Genomic DNA, 21,222 nt, shown 5'->3' on the forward strand with positions numbered 1-21,222 from the left:
GAATTAAAAAAMCCCTCTTTTTCTGTGTTCATTCTGGATTGGGTAAACTAATGAAGCAAAAAAGATGGCAGGTGACAGCAAAGGGATTTGGTGTTCGCCTGTTCCTGGCTGCTTTGATATTTGTCTTAATGCACATCTTTCTCTACGTCTTGGATACTTGAACTGCTTGGGGTTTCTTATATATGGAGAGGAAAGTGTATATGGTCACCCAGAATGATCCCGTCACAAGGCAGATTGGAAATTTTCCACTACAGCACTGCAGTCAATGGAAAAAACCCCACTGATTTCAATTGGCTTTGGATCAGTGCTTTATTTCAGAGAGTTTCTAGTTCCTTGACTGACGTTGGAAGCTTTATGTTCAATCCAACATTGTAACCTGCAAGTCCTAAAATGTTACTGCTTTGAAAGAGCGAGGCTCTGACTGAAGTTTTTGAGACCAAGGGGCTGAGATGGGTCAGTGCATTATGAGAACAAAGCAAAACAAAAAAAATCAAGAAGAAGAAAGAGACAAATGATGGGTGATTCTTCTCCAAGAGATTTCTAAAGGTTAGTTCGCTGTGCTGCAGAGGCTCACTGAAGCTTTGCCTAAGGGGAAAGCATTTTTTATTAAGGAAATAACTTTCTAAACACAGAGCACTTCTAATTTTGTAAGTGAACAAATGGTTCAGTTCCTACTGAAAACTTGAGATAGAGGAATGTGGTCCTGTGTCTGAGCCTTCTCAAGCTCCCTGTTGCTTCTTACTATCTCCTTCCAGTGGGTCCTTCTTGCGCTTTTTCTGTCTCTGCATTGGGATTTGGCCAAACTTCCACAACTACACTTCTCATCTGAAACTTGATCTTGCTGTCTTTGGGCCTCTGAATTTATACAACCTATTGCACAGAATGATCAGACTCCTTGAATCTAGGTCAGAACACACTGACTGGATTGATTTAGCTATAGATATACTCTTTTTTTTTTCCCCCTCTCTCCCCCTTCCCACCCTCCCCCCTTCTTGGAATAAAAGCAGGTCCTAAAAACAAGCCAGAACATTATCAAAAACCTGACAGCCTGCTTAGGAGGCTGAGCAGAGGTTTGCTAGGAAAAGCAACTTGTTTTACTTTTGCTGCTGCTATGGTTTGACGATTGCTCGCAACTTTGAATTCTCAGAGAAAAGTGATTCTTTTAGGTGTTTTGCTAAATTCTCCCCACTTCTTTTCAATGCCTTGCTGAAAGGATCCGTGAAGCTGCTGCACCAGAGGCCGTGAAAGGTCACAATCTCTGTGGGATGCTGTAAAGCAGAGACTGAGAGGGGTTGGTGGTGATCTATTGATGTGTCTGTAATAACAACAAGAATAAAACGGTAGCCATAAACCTTTCATCCTGGGGGGTCCCACAGAGCTTTTCAGAACGTGAGCCGGATCCTTGGAGGTACTGAGAGCCTTTGCCCAGCCATAAAATTGACACGAATGCTCGCTGCTGAGCACCCACCGCAGTGGGCTGAGCACCTGGCAGAACCCGGCCCCGCTGGGGCACAAGAATCACTTTGTCTCTGTGCGACTGCTTCTGTGGGAGGTCCCCGTAGCCGCTTAACGGCACAAAGCAGTTTAGATCGAGGACGACGTGTGAGCGGCTAAAAWGATGCCATACTGGGGAATGCATGTAGAGTTAACTGGCCCCAATTCCAAGCTTGGGATAAAGGAGGGAGGAGAAAGGAAGAGGAAATAATTCACTAACAGTATCCTATGTGGGTTAAATGTCTCATCCATCGTGATCAATGAGAACACTGCCGGGTTTTTTCCAGCAACACAAAAGGGTCAGCAGGGTTCAGCTGCCTTGCCCCTCCTGTCTCCTTTTAACCTCTCGCTCAGGCCTGCTGGGGCTGGGGGCGGTGGGTGGCGAGGCGAGAAGGAAGCAGGCTGACAGGCTCACCTCTGCTCCGCTGGGCTGTAGGTCTGTCCTCGCTGGCAGCTGCTGATGGTGATGGGGTCGAAGTTGTGGAAGGAACGCAGGGCCACCCCGGAGATGGCCACAAACTGGGAGCTGAAGCTAATGAGGACAGCCTGGGTGTGATAAAAAGGGTGACTGAGGTCATGGATCACGGGGATAATCAGGGGATTGTTCCTGCAGCTCAGGACGTGGACACCTGCCAGAAGAGAGACAAGATCAGAGGAAGGGTCAGACTTAACACAATTGCTTCCCGAAGCCGTTGGCACTTCAGAAGCATTTCACCCATAGGAACGGCCCTATAGAACTGAAAAGTTATGGTAAGCTGCCTGGAGGGGCTTCCCAAATCGCTCTGTAGAGCTTAGCAGAGAAGTATATCCCTCCAGACAGCTAAAGAAAGGCTGCCATTCTCTCTGCAAATGCGGTAGGCTCTCAGAGCAATTTCTTTAGACCATAGCTACATTTCTATTGTGCTCTGTTAAATCAGGAGCAACCATCACGGAGGAAGTGGAGTTGCACTATTGTAAAACCAGTCTGAGAGGACAGTTAAAGCCTTTATACTGTGCATCAAATGGCACCGGCAGAATGGGTGGCTTTGTGTACAGTGGGCAGTTTACCAGTGGCTTGTTTGTAGCTGTGCATGTCATTAGCACTCAACGTAAAACTTTTTACATCAGCTCTATGCCAAATGTGCCCAGTTTTGCTTTCGTTCAATTGTTTTCAGCCTTGGCTCTTTCCTGGAAAGGGCGAAGATGGTCTTGGAGAGAGAGAAATGAGGGTGATGGATACAGTGAGGATTTTGCAGGTGACCTCCTTTGAGAAGAAAATAATTCAAAGTATCTGAGGAGGTGGGGATGCCCAGTAGCGCCAGAGATGTGCTGGGGAGACTTCTTATCCCTTTTCCTTCAGAAGAGGAGGCACTCAGTCAGGAAGAAATTCCCACCTTCACGTAGAGATAACTTGAATTCAGATGGGCCAAATCCATCTCAGGTCTAACTCAAAGGACAGACAACTGTCAGTTGGCCTCAAAATTCATTAACTCAGATTCACAAGCTTGCAACTGACTGCAAAGTCCTGCCTCTACGGCTCCCTGTGGCATCGCTCCGAGGATCAGCTCGGCTCCAGTTCTGTTCACTTCACTGGAGTTCCCCCAGCAACGACTTTGGCCCAGGCCCTTTGGCTATCCCACTACACTTACAAATTTGAAAATAAAATAAATTCTATTTGCATGTTTAACTGGCTCAGGGATTTTTTTTTTCCACTTCAAGTTTTTTTGATTCAAAAGGAAAGGAAGAAAAAAGTTTTCATTTTTCTCCTTAGAAAGTGATTTCCTGTGAATTAGGACAGACTTCTGACCACTCTCTTTAAACGTCTATCTCCCACCCTCTGTTTAAAAAAAAAAAATCTTCCTGCAATAAAAAATAAAATAAAAAAGCAAACCTCTTTTTGTTTTGGTCTTTACCTGACCCTGAAATAACCTCTCTGTCTACTTGCCTCCCACAGGTCTTTTGATATCAGCTCCTTGCGGAACGGTGCACGTTTCTCACTTACAAACAGGTGCAGTTAATACTTGAAATCCCGGGTTCCCAAATTCCTTGGAAGTTTCTGCCTTCTCTGATGGAAAGCCAAAAAAGACCTTATGGTATGAGGCTGTTTATTCATTTCAGTTTCATTCCTAGTGCTAAGGTGGCATCCACAACAAGACAGATCCTCCGAGCTGCACTGCAGTTGCTGGTGCTTTCTGCCCCAACAAGGTAAATGGGGACTGACAGGGCAGCATTTAACTAACCTGCCTTCATTAGGAAAAAAAACCCACTTGAGGTAGACCAGGAGCATATTAGCAGGGGAGCATGAGTTAGAGCTATCTTCACGGTTGCCCCTGTTCATCTAGCTCTGTATCCATCCATTCACCCGTCCCTTAACACCTCTTGCAATGTACTCAGCAGCTGAATGCCAGTATCTGTAACCCACAGCTCTGAGGTGGTTGCCATCCTAACCTCTCCCTGTCCTGGGGAGACTCAAAAGAAACTTCTCATTATTTCTGGGGCATCCCCATGGTAAAAGCTTGTTCTGGCCAGTGCAGCAAACTGCAGTTCTGGGTACACTGCACTTGTGCAGGGAGTGCGCTTTAGCACACTGTGGCCTGATCTAGCTTTAAACTTGCTAATACAGGTACCAGTGACAGACATGCATTACAGCCCCGTGCAATCCAGCACAAGCTAAATGATTGTTACGTCATTTTAGGACGTACTTTTAGTTTGTTGCTGACTTCTGCTTAAGGCTGTCTGACAATCCAGTCAATCCTTCATCCCCTGCATGCCAAACTTGCATCCCAGCCGCAGTTTCTAGCTTGCTACAGGAAAAGGACCTAATGCTAAACCCAGAGTTCAGACAAAAACAGCTACTGGGAGCTCTGCCCAAGTGAGAACTGCTGGGTGGACCAACCTACACCTCTCCTCCTCTGCTCTAAGACAGACTTCCCTGAGAAGGTCAGGGGGGGTTTTCCATGATGAAGGCACCGTCTCAACTGTGAAGATTTGCAGGCGTCAGTTTGAGGCATGCCAAACTCATGTTGCAACTTCTTCAAGGATTTCAAAACTTCGCCCTCAGTTTCCTCTTTGCTCCTCTTTCTTGCCCATTTTCTCTCACAATCTGTCTGTCTGTCTCTTTTCAAAGTGTCACATTAAGTAGTTGTTAGCATAGTTGTGTCTCTGTCATTTATTTCTCAGAGGGAAACAGTTATGTGCCACTGTTTTGCAAAAGGAGGAGGATAAGACCAGTGCAGGGGCTCTGTGCAAACTGGGAGCTATCCTAGTTCAACCTGCATAACTTGCTATGATTTTCTGTTTGTTCCTCTGACAACGGACACCTCACATTCTATCTTTTCCTCCACACCCCACCAATGTTATATATTGCACAGGATAGTCATCAAACACCTTTCACTTGCATGTGTCCCTTATCTTTTCCATCACTAGTAGGAAGTCAATATGAGTCTGAGCTTGGCAAAACTGCGAAGTTCTGGTAAAAGAAAGTTGGGGGAGGAGGTTATTTTTCCTTAAAAATCACTTTCAGTGATCTATCTTGGGACTTCAGTACAACTTGTAAGCCCATAGACTCTGTCACACACATCCGCTTGAAGCCATGCATCTCCCACTCAGCCTGCAAGGCCCCTGGTGTTAGAACTTCATCAAACCTGAAATACTTCACATGAAAAACGTTGGCCTAGATAAACCAAAATTTTTCATGAAGACCTTGTTACCCTGGAAAGAGAAGAGAAAGAGAGAAAGAAAACCATCCATCTCCTTGTGAGGCATCCAAGTGCCTTGATTATGATCTGCTTCATTGGACAACAGCAGCAGCAAATGGCCTTCTTCATACAGCTGGTTAAGCAGTCTTACCTGGAGCCCCTCCACAGGCATTATAATGAAGCTTTAGAAGACCCAGTATCCAGGCCATCAAAAAACAGCAGAAACCTCCCTATAAGCAAGATGCATCAAATGATGCATCATTTTCAACAGACTGAGTCGAACTCAGGTCCTGCCGTATTAAGCAAGCATTTTTCTGTCTGATCCTGGAAATACTGAGCAGGAGTACTGGCCACAGATGTTGAACAGGGCTAGCAACAGATTAAGCAAATAGTGAAGAGGGATTTGAATAAAATACACTCTTACCAAGATCATGACTTTGCTCCTTGGTGTCAAACAGCTGCACACTGATGGTTTCCTGCTTCTGATCCAGGTAGTAGGTGCCATCAGTGACCAAGTGAACAAGGACTGCCACAGCTACCATAGGCTGGGAAAAATAAGCCTGGGGAAAAAAAAGCCCCACAAAAGCTGAGGTGGATAAAAGGGGTGGGCTTTAAAAAAAAGCATCAGTCAGTGCAGAACATTTAAAATAACAATTCCCATTCTAGGTCACAGAGAAGTCTTCTCTTCCAATCTGTCCTACTTATTGGAGCTTTTATTGACTGTGCTTTATCTAGCACACAGGAAATCTAAACCCAGATACACAAACTAAATAAGACTTGAATTAAACAGCTCTGCAGCTGGAGGCTGTAACCTCTCTGAAGCTCAATGGACTTGTCACAGGAGGGGACTTCACCAGTCACTCCCTAGATGGTTACACGCTCATAGACTTTGTTTTGCTATTTTGCACCAAACATACTTCAAAGAAAGCAGCAGCTTGGCACTGGGAAGGCCATCCCAAGATATTTCACCTATTGAACCGCCAGGCAAACAGGAAACTTCTGAATTACCCTGGGACTTGTGCCCTTCTTACCTTGAGCCAGAAAATGGTCTGAGTCATGTGGGAATACTGGAAGTTGGCTGTGCAGGGATACCAGGCATACTGAGACACACCATCATTCAAGTCAATCACCTTAGTCCGACACATCTGAGAGAGAAAAAGGAAATGACAGAATGGATGTAAATGACATTGTGAAAGGATTATGACTGTTTAAAGCGGGACAAAAGTCCAGGTACATTGCTAGAATAAAATAATACATAATAATGATGTCTCTAAATACCATGAGATTATTCCAAAGTTAAGTTTTTGGGGTCTTTCACCTCAATAAAAATGTAAACATAAAAGGGATCAAAGGACTCACAGCAGCAGGATGGTAACCAACAGTTTCTTCTTGTACTTGATTTATTACTATGAGGGCTTTGAGAGTGTCCAGCCCAACTTTGCTCCCACCTAAACGAACCACCACTTTTCCACTGAAGTCAAAGCAACAGTCACTTCTGAATGCACCAACTCAAAGCAGGAGACAGCCTGTGGATGCACTCCACACTACTCAAGCAATGGCCTATTTAAGCCTGCATATCACTGTCACGCACAGATGGCCATGTAAACTTGGAAGTAAGTGTAGCCAGGAAAGTCCCGTCTCTACAACCAAATTTAAGCAAATGCAAGGATAATGTCTTTTAGCAACTACTTTCTGTAATTGGAGTCACCTGCTTCCTACATCCAGCATTTTCCATGGCAGGCAGAAGTGGGATTATAAGCAAATGTCTTTCCAGTAAAGAACAAGAAGATGAATCCAAAATGCTGGCATGGATGAAAAGCCCAAAGAAGAGAATACTTGAATTTAAGTACCAGAGAGTCTTGCAGTGACAACAGTATAGAAGACGTGAAAAAGAAGCTGCAAGAAATGAAGGATTTACATTGAAACCACACAGCTATGTGAAGCTGCTCTATAAAGAAGCAAACGTGACTATAACTTTCATTCCCCAAAGAAGAACAAGCAAGAGAATGTCCATAATGCAAAAAGCTGCCACTATATTAGAAAGATGCTTCCACCTGAGGGTCTCAGAGCATCTGAAGAGTACCTGTTAAGTTTCACAACACTTTGGCGACTTCAGTGACTTTCATTATTATCTAGAGGCACAGAGATAGAGGGAATTCCTTGTGGTCACACAGGATATTGGTAATGGAGCTATGAATGTAACCCAAGAGGCCAAAACATCTCAAATGGCTGTGCTAGCCATGTGACCAGCACACAAGAGAGTCTAGCACTGATTACAGAGATCACTTGTGCTAGGTGCTAAGTGGAGTCATATACTCTTGGGGACATTATTAGATTTCTTTCCAAGACCAGAGCCTAAACTGAGCAATCTGATGGTGATGTGCTGTCAGTAAAGCTGTTCCCATAAGCAATTTCCCTGATTATTAAAATAAAAAGAAAACCCTAAAGTGAAATGAGAGAATTAGCAAAGATGTTTTTAATGGTTTAATATACTATGTCCACTCAGTAATTATGCACAGAACTCCCCCCTTGGTCTCAGTAGGCAAAGTCAAGGCAATGTAAAGAGAGCCTGGGAAGGAGAAACCAGATTGGCCAAAAGTGAGGTAATCACTTCTATAATCTGAGTCTCTCAAGGTCCAGCACACAGGAATCTATGGGTAAAACATAAATCAGCTTTAATGGGCTGGAAGAAGATTTTTAGTTTATTTATTTTTTAAAACAACTGGGACCAAGCTTCATTGAGGCTAGCCAGTGGATAGTGTTACATTTTACAGCAGAGCAAGGCTTTACATAAACTATCTTTGGCATTTGAAATCCAGTCCAGCAATTCGACATGTATCATTTCGCAATTCTCTTTTCTTGCATTTTCAGCAGCCTGTGTCTTGTTGGGAGCATGGTTTTTATTTTAATACCTCTCCAGTTAGGGAATTTATCTTACCCACATCTGCAATTTATATGGTCATAGAGCACTTCGACATGAACAAAGGTCTCATTACTTTTATACGATTTCGTTCTTATTCTTGTATCTTCTCCTGCTCTATTGGTCAAAAAAGGTGGTTGAAAGAAACAAAAGTACTGACGTTTGGTGCATTTTAAGTGTCACTTACTGGGTGAGTAAAAACCTGCATTAAGAACTCAGGCAGACTTTCACCAAAAGTTTGAATCAAACCCAAAATAAACCACTGCTGAGGTGGTTTGGAAATCTCTGATAACTTTTAAATGCCTTGTTTGATTTGTGTGCGTGTGTGAACTGTAGCACTTTCTGGTTCTGCCTGAGACTATTAGTAAAAATCTTAACATCGCATAAAGAGCCTGTGTTTCAGACATGTGCAGCTGAGTTGTGCAGACTCAGTAGACTGGTCTACTTTGAAGAGGGTTTGATAAGCTTCCAGGCCTGCTGAGGCTGATCTACTACTCAGGCAAGTGATTCAAAGTGGTACTGGGGTAAAACAGTATTTTATGAGAAGAGTATGACTGAGAAGTGAGGAAAAAGTCTATTAGGCATGACGTCAGGAGTGACTATGATAGCCTCTTCTACACTAGCTGTTATCTAGTAAATTTATCTAGCACAAAAAGGTTCTTTAAGATTTTCTAATAACAACTCGATTGGATAAACTGTCCCAGTCACCTACAGATTCCACCATCTCAACAGYGTCTTTAACACACCTGGTAAATACATATCCTTTTCAACTCTAACCAATTATTGAGTGTCACACAACTGCAAAGTCTGAGAATTACTTGCCAGGATAATCTTTCACACTTCTGCCTTTAAGGCATCTCTTAGAAGATGACAGCGGTGTGAAGGCACTTACTACTACAATCCCATCACTTCTAACCTGCTGTTGAACAGTACAGAACAGTGGCATTCAGAGGGAGGAGGAGGGCACACACAAGAAAGGAGCATCAGGAGACACTGGGATTAGGACATGGCAACTTAGCGCATTTCAGTGGGCTGCAAGACAGAGCATCACCACTCCTCATGGCTACAAATTCATAGAAATTCATGTTGATGAGAAAAAAAAACTGTTTCCTAACATCATCCTGTTTGCTACAACGATGCAAAACAGCAGCTAAAGCACCTGACAGCTGCGGCGGGAAGATGGATAGATGTACTTTTCATTTCAGGGTGTTACCAAACACTAAAGCACTTGCTTTGAAGAGTGACAGAATCACACAGGACTCAAAACTTTGCTCACTGGGGATTATCCAGGTTCTTAGATCCATACAGTATTTGGGATCCAAAGGAGCTTAGTATCTGCTCCAAAGTAGTTGGGGAGTATTTGCATCTACTTACTGGAAGCCCATGTCATACTCCTCCCTAGAAAGCTGCTTTCAATTAAAAGAGCTAACGATGTCTGTTCCTTTCAGAGGGTTCTAATCCAGCTCATCTCCCACCCACACATTTTGTACACAAACATCGAGAGACAGAATGAACAAGGGCAAAGAGAGCTGTGGTATTTTCCCACAAGAGGGAATGCCTGGAGGTTTCCCTTTGACTGATTTATACAACCTTTTGTCAATCACAGAGACAACATGTTCTTCAAACTGCCTCTCCTGTTTTCCTTCTCTTACTCAAGGGGACCAAAGAATGTGTCAGCAGAAAGGGAAAAGTGATATATCAGGAAGTCTTAGTTCATTGCCACATCTAAAACACATTTACTATTGTAACAAGCATCATTCAACTCCTTTTCCTCATAACCTTTTACTTCCAGGTAATGTGGGAAAATACCAAAGAGCCAATTTAGGAAAGCATCCTCCTGAACGACTCCCAACCATTCCTGTTCCACGAGCAACAACTCTGCACGTATATATTGTGGGCAGCATTGTGGTTAGGTCCATTATCAACCTGCATCGTTACAGGAGCAATAGTGGTTGCCTTTGACTCCAAGCAATGTTACGTTGTGTTGATGGTCACCTGTTGTCAGCAAGCCACAAGTTAAGGATCACTGATGGTAGATTGGGCACTAGACAAGGGCTCAACACAACTGCATCCAGTGCACGGCTCCATTACCAACTTTCTGGTCAGCCCTTARCTTCTCCAGGCCTGAGAAGCCTGTGAGACGAGGATGATATTCCCCATGTCACACAGGTACCTTCAGGGTAAAAGCCATTAGTGACAAACAGGTGCAAAGATGTTACAAAGAGAAGGGACAAATAAGCACACAGGTGTGTGATGGATATGCCTCCCCACGAGTGGATTAAAAACAAACAGATGTCATCCAGCTCTGTCCTTCCAGTTGAGTGARCACAGCCAGACACCACAGGCTTTGCATACAGTACTGGTTCTCATCTCTCATATTGTTATATCAATATAATCCTAAGCGCAGACAGCCAAAGCTGCTATTTATACTAGGGATGCAGACCTACTCATCTCTGGCACAGGGCTGACGCTGCAGTTGGAGTGGACATGCCTGTGTGTGTGCCCACAGACAGCTGTAAGCAGAGCAAATCTCCAGTGCGCACATCGGTCTATTCTCAAAATCGTGTTCTCCCATCGTGGGGTTTCCTCCAAACCGTGTCTTCAAGCTAAGGACAGCTATGAAGAGCCACCACAACTCCTTTTCCATCAGGCAGTAGAGAGCAACCTTCTTCTGGAGGAAAACGTTGGAGGTGGTTATAAAGTCCCAAATGTTACACTGCTGCCTCTCCCTCCCTTCTTTTTACTGGGGACTGCACTGCTGCCGCTTCTGCACCAAGAGAGTCAATGATGTGGGTTTCTGGGTTGAAGTAGGCTATACACTGTCCTATTTGCAAAACAGCAACCGCAAAATGAGCAGGAACATGATCTACTGGCAAAACCCACATTACTATCTATTTTTGGAGTGCACCCATCCTGAATGGGATAGTACAAGTGCACAGAAACACTCACTGACTGATATGAAACCTGTGGAGGCACAAACAGGACATATTCTGTTGTTTGAAGATCCAGCTAAAGAACAGATTTCAACTATAATAATGAATCCTAATTAATCTACAGTTTTTAGCTGGCTGCCCTGCAGAATGTTCTTTATATTTAACCCAACAGATGCCAGAAATCCCATCCGTGACATAAGCAACATTTTAACACATCCCTTATAGACGAAACCTTTAACTCCCCAATGTCAGACATCAGGGTTGGCAGTCACTGAGAGGTCAGATTTTTAAGCCTGTTTTTGTTCTTGCAGACCTAAGGTTAATTTTACCCAAGGATGTGAAACTCCAGTGCAGTTGCTAAATATCAGGAAGGTTCCTGCTTGTTTATTGCCCAATATTATAAGGCAGCTTGACTGCCACATGGATGCCACTCAGATTGCCTCCTGCAGCACAGACCTCCAATCTGTTCTAAAAGCTGTTCCAGTGTTCTTCTCATTTAAGCTAGGAATTGGGTTGGAATTACAGAAAAATGAAATTGCCCATACTAGTGAGCAGTGAATCATTAAAAAGGCCACCATTTGGCTTCAACAAACACCTCGACAATCAGCCAATTTCTATGACCAATCCAAACCTCAGGGGCCCACAGAGCTCAGATGGAAACTGTACATGAACAGGCTTACTCAGGGGACATCCAGAAATTTTGCTCTGAGTTTTCTTCCAGATTCTGGTTAGAAATGTTTTAAGACTTGTCCCTTTATTAATATTGCGGATCTAGTATTTCCAGTGTACTGGATTTGTCCTGTCAGAAATATTAAGTCAATGGTTAGCTGATCAACTTAGAGAATCAGGATTGGGTCATTTCAGGTTGGGCTCTGAAACTTAAGGAAAACATTCAAAGTTATTTTATCCAAACAGGTCCGCATATCATATTTTTATGTGCACTAACCATGAATTTATAACACCAGGAAACAAACCCCCTTGCCCCCCAAAAAACAACTCTGCGATTCAGCAGTAGCATAGGTTATAAGCAGGCACAGATAAAAGGAGAGAAAGTTGTATCCTTTTTCTTTCAATAGCCTTCCTGCTTCTGATCCCTCGTAGTCTGCTTCCTCCTCCTCAACAGCAACTTTTCCTTACCTCTGATGCCCATAAACTGCATCTTCCACTCCAAACCTCCCCTTGTCCTCTGTGTCTGATTTGGCCACAGGGAAATAGTTTTCCCATAGTGGTACTTTTAAGAGGGCAAGGAATATGACTTTGAAAACACAGTTTTACTAAGTCTTGCGCTTTGTCTGCTTTTGCCTGTTTTTATTGGGTTACTTAAAGGTCTGAGGGCAAAAGATGAAAAACTAGCACGGTTGCTTTCCTCCAGGACAAAGGCATGTAGGCAGGTGATCAGCAGAGTTTTATCAACTGGAAGCTGATAAAACTCCTGAGGTAACACACTGATGCTATATTACTCCCAGATTCAGCTGGCTCAGAAGTAAGAGGAAATCTCATCTGTCAATTCTACTGGTGTAATGAAGAACAGAATCTGGCTGTGGGACTGGGAAGCAGACCATGTCTCCTGCAGGACAAAATAAAGCCCTCTTGCCAGTTGCTGCATCCATTCTCTGCACAGCCACTTTCCATTTGAATCTGGAGCAGCTGATAGCATCTGAAGCTCGCAGATTTAGCATTCATTTATCCTGTTACTACAGTTTTCTTAGCAAAGATCCCCAATTTTCAGCTAAAGGATGGATTTTTTATTAATTTATGTATGTGAAAACATCACAACTGCTATGATGTTGGCATCAGTGGTTCGCTGCCAGGATGACATGGGGATATATTCCTCTATTGTTACAATAAAAATGATAGCACTTGTTTCCAAAGGGAGACTCCCTTATGTAGAGTACTGGATGAAAAATGGGTCTGTGATTCACAAATGAGTGGAAGATGCAAAGGGCCATTTTGTTTGTCATATAAGCTGGTTTAATTTCAGGAAAACAAATGGGAGTTACAGGGATTTTCATTAGATGATGGCCCAGATTGCATGTGTATCCAATGTGTTATTAACTTTAGCTTTCTCAAAAAATGCAGTTATTTCCGTTCCAAAGAGTCTGTATGAACAATGTATTTGAATTTTTAAATCATGCAGGCCTGCGCTCTTTGAGCTTTCCTTTGAATTTCTGGTATCCCCAAATTCAAAGCAAATTTCATTTAAAAACATTGAGTTCAAATCAAAATCACAGAAAACCATAAACTTCACATGGTATACCTGAAAAAACTGTATATCAGTTCTGACTGGCCTTGTACCAAGCCCACATTGACTTTGACATCCAGCCAGGTGTAATCAAAATATCTAGGATCCTAGCTGGACCTACTGAGGAAAACAATATGGAGTTTTGATTTTATAACAAAACCCTAACCAGATGATTTTTGCACGGTTCAGAGAACCACTCCGAAGATGTCACTCAATCCCTGAGCCAGAAACTACAGAAAAAGAGCAAGAAAGAAGAAACAATTGTGCTAACGTGATTTAATGATCAGCTTGCATCTTTTGCACAAGCCCACAAGTAAATACTAGAATTTGGAGCTTACGAGTATAATTTGCACCTGCCCCTACTTCTTTTGCCATTCAGCAGTGCACATCAAATAGATGTAAAAAGAAGTGATAGCTCAAAGTGCATGGCAACACAGAACACAATCTCATAGGAAGCACATGCAAGCGTAACTGAACATTTTGCCATGTGCTCCTGTTTATTCATATCGGGGGTTGCTATTTGTTCAACACAGCCGTAGGACATAAAGATGCTCCTCTCAGACAGCTACATTGTCTATCCCAGCACCGCTAGGATTTTCACCTAGAAGGGCTGATTCTCAAAATTCGCCCTGAATTGCATTCTACTATTACGTTTGAATTTCCAAATACATCTACGGTTACAAATAGCAGCCAAATGCAGCCTGCTAGACAGACAGCACGAAGAACATAGCACCCGAAGAAGACCTTCTACCTTCAGTTCCACAAACATGAGCCTCATTAAAGCTAAAAGACATTTTCAACCAGCAGCAATAGCTCTTGTCTACAACCTTCCACACTGCTGCTCACAAAAGTGTGAAGGCATTATAGACTGATAAGTGCTTTAGCAGACTGTATATCCATCCACTGGAGAGYGAGGTTAAATAAATACAGTAGCCAGAACATTATTGTTGGCTGCACACTCGGGTTCCCGAACTGCCTGTCTCTAACTTGAACCAGCTAGGTCCATCGCAGCAAAGCTTGCATGTAACTGCYGGCCAAGGCTGGCGGTGGGGGTGCTACGGCAAAGGAAAACAATCCCATTCCCTATGCATATACCACTGGTGAGTGGAGCAACGGACTTTTTTCTTTTTCTTTTTCTTTCTTTTTTTTTTTTTTTGACAGGAGTATTTCATTTGGGAGCAGCTGGCATCAGAAAATCAGGATGTCAAAAGCAGAATACGTGCCACACATTGGGAGGCCCTTAAAAACATGTTTTCTTATTATATTAGTGGATCCAACTCTCTGGACTCATTGTAGTTTTTCTGGTTTGGCAAGACAAAGAAGGATAGGGCTTGTTATGATGGACTTGGTAACATCCCTTCCTTCCTCCCCAAAGCTGGTCCTATAAATTTGCTTGGATGCAGAAAGCACACAGCTAGTTAGAAAAAGCCCCAAAGCAACACAACAAACGTCCAAAGACCTTTAGCTTGATGCAGAGGTCTCCATCAGAATAATACACTGGCTGAGACATACAGAGGTGCTTAGAAGCACTTGGGCAACATTTCTCACAGGAAGAGAGACAAATAGGAAAAAAAAAATCAGGCATATTTTTTCAACTAGCAAGGAGGAAAAAAATACAACACTCTTTGGTTTCAAGCACTGCAGGAGTAGACCCTAAATATCCCTCTGCTTAACCTCACCTCCCCTGAATAGCCCAAGTGCAAATTGGGTACGGTAGCAACTTCCAGGAGATGTGAGACACCGCAGGTGCCATCACGTTCTCCGAAGACTGCTCGCCAAGCATTGCCTCTGGCTGAAACAAACAGCCGTGCAGTGGTTAATGTCAGCTCTGACCACATGATCCCATTCAGGAAAGGTCAAAAGAGTGATTTTTCATTTAAAAACATCTGTGTGTTTAAAGAACAAAACTTTCTCATGTGCAGAAAACCAGGGGTTTCCAGCACTTTTATTTTCAGAGTTAAAATCATGTTTTTCGGTTTTGTTTAGGGTTATTTACCATGTAAACACACTGTASAAACCGCATGCAAGCCGCAACACACAGCGCTTCCGAAGGCAAGAATAACTGGGGGTGCAAATCTCTCTTCTCCCTCGGTCTTTTCCCTCCCGAAGCTGCACAGCTTTCCGCAGCACGCTCCTACTGAGCTAGCCAGACACCCAGTTGTCGTCCTTCACTATATGAAGACGTACATATGCCTCAGATCCTAAGGGTGTAAGTCTGCTCTGGCCTGTCAACAGGCTTTAATTGGATACATCCAGGGAGATGATGCATTGAGAAGAGACACTCCGGATGTAACAGCAAGAGGGAAGAATGTGGCGGAGACGCTCGCGAGCGCGGCGGGGGGCGCGCGCCCACGCGCTTGCGTAGGAGGGCTAGCACACGCGTTTGCGGGGCGCYGGCTACTGTTACATCGCAGCCGTCAAAGCCTTTTGGTTTCCTATCCCACCACTCAGCCACACATCAGCACGCGCTAATTAAAATTAAACCGCCCTGCGGCTTGTTTTTCCTAATACCTGAAGGCACGGCTTGTGGTATGCAAATCCAAAAGTTCCCCCTTACTTCCCTGGGCTTTTCCAGCCGTCACTCTAAAACCGCTGACTAACGGGACTGCCGCCGCATGAACAAATTCCTCTACACGAGTTGGACCATCCAGCGAGACTCTTTGTCGAGCAGCAGCCAGTTGCTTCCTTTGGCACACGACCATTCACATCTGCCTCCAAGCAAGGTTTTGCTGCAGGTGCCTGGGGAAGCCCGTGGCTTTTATCTAACCTCAGAGCAGCGCCGGGTGATCTGATAAGCTTCAGACTCGAGCGGATTAAACCAGAGGACCACTTGGAGCATTTCCTCCTCGAATGTCTCAGGCTAGGGGGGGAGTTTCCAGAAACTCCCAGCTGCTCCCAGAAGAAGTGTCATCTGTGGGAGGAAGCTCACGGCTTCTTCAGCCTCATTGTCTCCCCAGAGTGGCCTCCGAGAGGACGGAGCGGGAGTGCAGGGGATGGAGGCGCTCACAGCTGCTGGAGTCTCGGCCTTTCCCACCAGAAATAACCTCCGGGACGAAGTAAAATTTCCATACGGCAGGGCCTTCCTTTTCCAGTAGGTAAAGGTCACAGGGTAAATGCAGTGCAGTGCACCAGGAAAAGATCTGCTTTGCTAGAAGGGTAGATTTCCAAAGCTATTTAGATGGGGAAAGGTGAAAAGAAGGCTCAAATGGAGTTTTCAAAAGCTCTCAGCAGGTTAGAAACACAATGGCAGTTAGATGCTTAGGCACTTCTATAAATCCTGAGCTGCGACCTTCACTGCTAAATGCTCAAAAACCCCTGAGAATTTGGCTGTGATTGTCCTCAGTCTTTTTTTTTTTTTTTTTTAAGGAACCTACAGTTAAACTGTACAAAAGTATCATTCAACACAGATGATGGGCCCACCTTCAAACACAGAAGCGTGGGCTGCAGCTCCAGAGCTTTGCAGGGGCAAGCAAAACACAAACGTAGCTGAGCATGGGGGACTGACCGGGAGTGAGGGCAAGCCATAGCCCAYCTCCTTTGGCACCAAACCTGCCTCCGAAACTAAGTCGCCTCCACTCTGCACTCAGCTTCCCCTGACAAACAGGGGACTCCTGTCTTACCCAGAGCAGTGATGCAAGGGCTAATGAACAGACAAGGGGAAAACAACGAGACACCTTCTGCCCAAAGTGCTCAGCTTCACGGTTTTGGTCCACTGACCAGAATGGCTAGCAGACCTTGGTATTTTCCTGAAACGAGGGCTTCTCCCAGTAAGTAGGTACATGCACACACAGGTAATAGCACCGACCATGCAAATAAGGACTTCCTGGCATGCGTTAAATGTTTGCAGACAGCCCTAAGGCCCTACATAGAAAACTGGGCCCGCAGGGCTTTTGCTGACAGCAAGGGCAGTTGGGCCCATTTACCAGATGGGTGAATCACGTCTACTTATCACGTTCACAACTGAAATGACTTCAGAAGATACTAACTCTGAAACCTTACAGACAGTATTTCCAAAAATGAGAACTAATTTGGAAGTCTCCAACAGGGACGGCTCCAGCTGAGATATCAGGATCCACGAGAGACTTATAGCAGCTCAAGATTTCATCCAAATGGTCCCTCTTTTTTTTTTTTTTTAAGATCTGTTTATTTGCAGGTAGGGACAGCAGGCTTAACTTGAGAGACCTTCCAATATGGTGTGCTTTCAGGACAATGCTGGGTAAGTACCATCCTCCAAAAATCATGCCTTCTAGAGACATCTCAAGACGAACACACCAGAATTGAGTGGCATTCAAAATGAGAGGTCTCTCACGACAATGTGGGCTTAAGTGCCTACAGTACTCTGAACAAGTAGTGCAGACAATCCTTCGTTTAAAAGAAAAAATAAATTCTCTGCTGCTGGCATGAGAAAGTTTACTTTCAGGCTTAAAGAAATGATCGTGTGGTTTTGAGGATGGCATTCCGTTCTGCTGAAGAATAGCACCCTGCCTGTCTGTATATCTGTGGCTTTGTAGCTACATTACAATCTTGGAGAGTTCTGTTTACATATTTTACATGTTTTCTTGTGCAGAACATGAAACCAAATTACATAGTAAAGGCCATTATGGCTTTGCTCTTGCACCCTTTTTCGTCCTCGCCTTCTGATCATTTGTTTTAATTCCATCAAAAGCTATCGACTGGGTATTTTTAACTTTGCTTGATTGACTAGCAATGCTTTAGGCAGGTTTATTCACAGTTGCGCAGGGAAATCGTGCAAAAGCTGGTGAAACTATATGACGGGGGGTAGGGAGAAGACGGCTGGGGCGGGGGTGGGATGAGAAATGCTGAGAACCCTTCATGCATGAACAATGCAGACGTGTCGACGCATTTATGCAAAATTGTTCTGCTCTGAATGGAGAGGGACCCAAGACAAACAATCCGGATGGGATGCAGGGGAGCTATCCCACGCTTATGGCTGGACATGCTCTGCATCTAAAGGGTTCGGAGCAGCAACGGCAGATGGAGAGACTGGCAGGTTGAGGGGCAAGGGCCGAGGAGGGGGGTCTCCTTTCAGACGAGTGCATGCTAACGAGCCCTGCGATTGTTGCGGGGTCCTGTTTTCCATCTCACCGATGACAGAGGGGGTTCCAAGCTGTTTTCCATTACAGTGTGTAATCTGGGTGGGTGACTGGGTGTACAGCAAATATGATCATTAAGTGATATGTCAGTTCCTAAAGAAGCACATAATCCTTATTATTATCCAAGACAATATTCCTTCCTTGTCTGTCTTCTCCTCACCTCTAGCAACAACGAAACACATGGAATTCTGCTCTCGTTTTGTTAGTGATAAATGTCTCCTGGTCCCAGGAAGACAGGACCAATTTCCAGCACCTGAGGATTTTGGTTTGACCTTCATCTCTGAAAAGGTCAGACTGAACCTCTCTGAGAGTACTGATGGCTGCTTTGCTCTCTGCATCATCCTTTGTTTCTTTTATCTATTTTCTGTACAGTACACAAAGGGAACACAGTGTACCAGCCCCTGGTACTCACTGTTCTGTTCCCCTTAGATGACTTGCATATGTGCTCTTGAAAAATTATTCTAAAAACTAGTGGGGGAGGGGAATGGAAAGGAAAAAAAAATCCCTGGAGTGTTTGGTAAAATTGCTTGGAATCTCCTCTGACATCTCATTGTGTTCTCTGTCCTCCCCTTACACAAATCAGCCAGAGGCTACAACATCAGCCATGGAGTCTGAAGGTTTACTACTGCCAGGATCAAATGAGCACTGAAAGAAGAGGGGGACGGAGGGGAGAGAGGGAGCGAGCCGCTGTTTGTCCTAACAGGGAACAGGCAGTCAGGTGATGGACAGCATCCCCTTTTCACCAGCCAGCTCTGGATCTCCTCTATGGGTAACCATCTTTCTCAACCATCTCTCTGCAAGCCACTCTTTTTCATGCCTCTGTGTATAGAAATCCCATTTTTTGTTTCATTTTGCTTCAGAGATCTCCTCAAAATACTGAGGTATTTCTGAGCAGGAGCCACGGTCCTGAAGTTAGCACCCGTCTCTGTCCCAGCCCTGGCCTGGGTGCCCTCCGCACGGCCCATGTCTCAAAGGAGACAGTGCAGCAGGGAGACGGGGGAATAAAGACCAGTGGAATTCCCCAGGCAAACCACAGCAGAGCTACGAACAAGATCACCTCCTTTGGCAGGAGGATTGCAAAATCCAGCTTTCCCAGCGAGACAGATGGGAAATAAGGTTTCTAAACATTAGAGCAAGGAATCTGTGGAAGAGTTTTCCATCATTTTGTACTGGGAACAAAAGCCGAACTGTGTTAGGACAAAGCCTGATTATTTCACAAACAAGATGATGTGAGGTGGCTGACAGCATTGAAATACAGTGGATTTAAGGACCCCAGAACCCCTTCCAGGTCTGTGTTCCCAGAAACCAAGCTCCAGCAGGACCTGAACACAGTTTTCTTTTTTTCAAGATATGAACATTTCCTTTTCAAGAATTTCTGAACTTCCTAGTCGTGGCAGGATGACTAGGGTCAATAACTCACAGTGCCTGCACCATCTCTGAGGAAGCCTGGTGTTTAAACCTCAAATGGTAGCTTTACCTTTCAGAGCTTTGGTTTCCCCATCTATTAAATGGAACAAAAAACTCTTTCTCCAACTAGTGTGGCTGCAATAAGGCTTAATTAATCTGCATTCATCCAAAAGCTATGGAAAAAATCATTACTTAAGCCAAGGGTTCTTATGGCAAGGAACGTTCCTTCGAGATCCCCAGCCTGGATTTGCATGATGGCTGGGGCCAGGCTTGTAAATGACTCAAATCTGCTTAAGGGAGGGTTGGGGGATTCCCTTGGAACAGAGCCTCTGCAGCGCCCTGCTATCCCCGGCTCTGCGGCAGGAGAAGCGGAGAAGCCAGGAGGCTGGTGTGTCAGGACTACCTCCTCAGAAGCCTTCAGGTGACAGAGCAAATTGGCCGCTCTGTAGTATCTGGGGAAGGGCTGAAATAAGGATTAAGATTTGGGCTTCCTTGAACTAATTTTAGATTTGGAGCTTCTGTAAACTAAGCTGAAGCCTTCTGGTGGATCAGCCAGTATTGGAAATCTGCTCAGATGAGTACAGCAAACCTACATTCCTTTCACAACAGAATGTCCAGTTCATCTTTTTCCAGAACCGGTCTCTGATCACTCATGGTTCCTCCATTAATGGTTTTACTTAGTGGGATTCTGTTCTCATCCTCTAGAGATTAGCAGTTCAAAGCCTGGCTCTGCTATAAATAACAAAGACATTTGCAAAGCAAATCATCTTATTAAAAATGGGGAATTTTTTATCCCTCCAACCACAACAAAACTCTTACCGTTGAAGAGCAACAGGACTTGGCTGTGAGTTGGGAAGTTCAAAAAGGGCCACTTGCAGAGCTGACAGACAGACACCCTCCCTCTTCTCAGCAAGCTCACCCCAAAGGAAAGGAATGGCATCTCCATTAAAAGTTGCAGGTTTCCTCTCTTCCCCACTCCTGTTCAAGATTACTCTATTTGTTGGCTTTGCTGGATCTTTGGGGAATCACCTTCAGAGTTATATTTATTAGTCGAAATAAAACTGTGTGGCAGAGAACTTCAGCATCTTTCTCTTCAATTTTGTTATGGCATTTTCTTACCAGCTTTGGAGCCCTTGCTCTGCCATGTTATTTCTTCCATTATTCAGAGTATTTCCCCACTCCTGCCTTCCCTTTTTGTGGGAAATTTCAGACATACTGCAATTCTAGACATCTTCCTACTGCAGATGGAAGAATAGGCTTGTTGCAGTGAGTCTGGATGAGTGCAATTATGGGAACTGCAACAGGGGCAGGAGGGGGCCTCTGTTTGTGGGAAGGATGTAATAAAAATCCTCTTCCACAACTTCTTACTCCATACGAGCCCCTGTGGGGTACCCAGAGGGAAAATAGGGTGTGTTAGTCTGGGAACAAAAATGAA

General features: G+C 44.4%; 1 protein-coding gene across 1 annotated transcript in view; it reads right to left on the reverse strand.

Moving 5' to 3' along the window:
- Nucleotides 1-21,222, reverse strand: part of PAPPA (pappalysin 1) — a 183,868-nt gene that overhangs the window by 50,081 nt on the left and 112,565 nt on the right. The window contains exons 11-13 of the mRNA XM_026059708.1: nucleotides 6,203-6,316; nucleotides 5,596-5,731; nucleotides 1,910-2,123 (exon numbers count right to left, since the gene is read on the reverse strand). Of these exons, the coding sequence (XP_025915493.1) occupies nucleotides 1,910-2,123; nucleotides 5,596-5,731; nucleotides 6,203-6,316 (464 nt within the window). The remainder of the gene's footprint in view (nucleotides 1-1,909; nucleotides 2,124-5,595; nucleotides 5,732-6,202; nucleotides 6,317-21,222) is intronic.

Source organism: Apteryx rowi, unplaced genomic scaffold, assembly GCF_003343035.1.
Source record: "Apteryx rowi isolate R43461 unplaced genomic scaffold, aptRow1 scaffold_16, whole genome shotgun sequence".
NCBI lineage: Eukaryota > Metazoa > Chordata > Aves > Apterygiformes > Apterygidae > Apteryx > Apteryx rowi.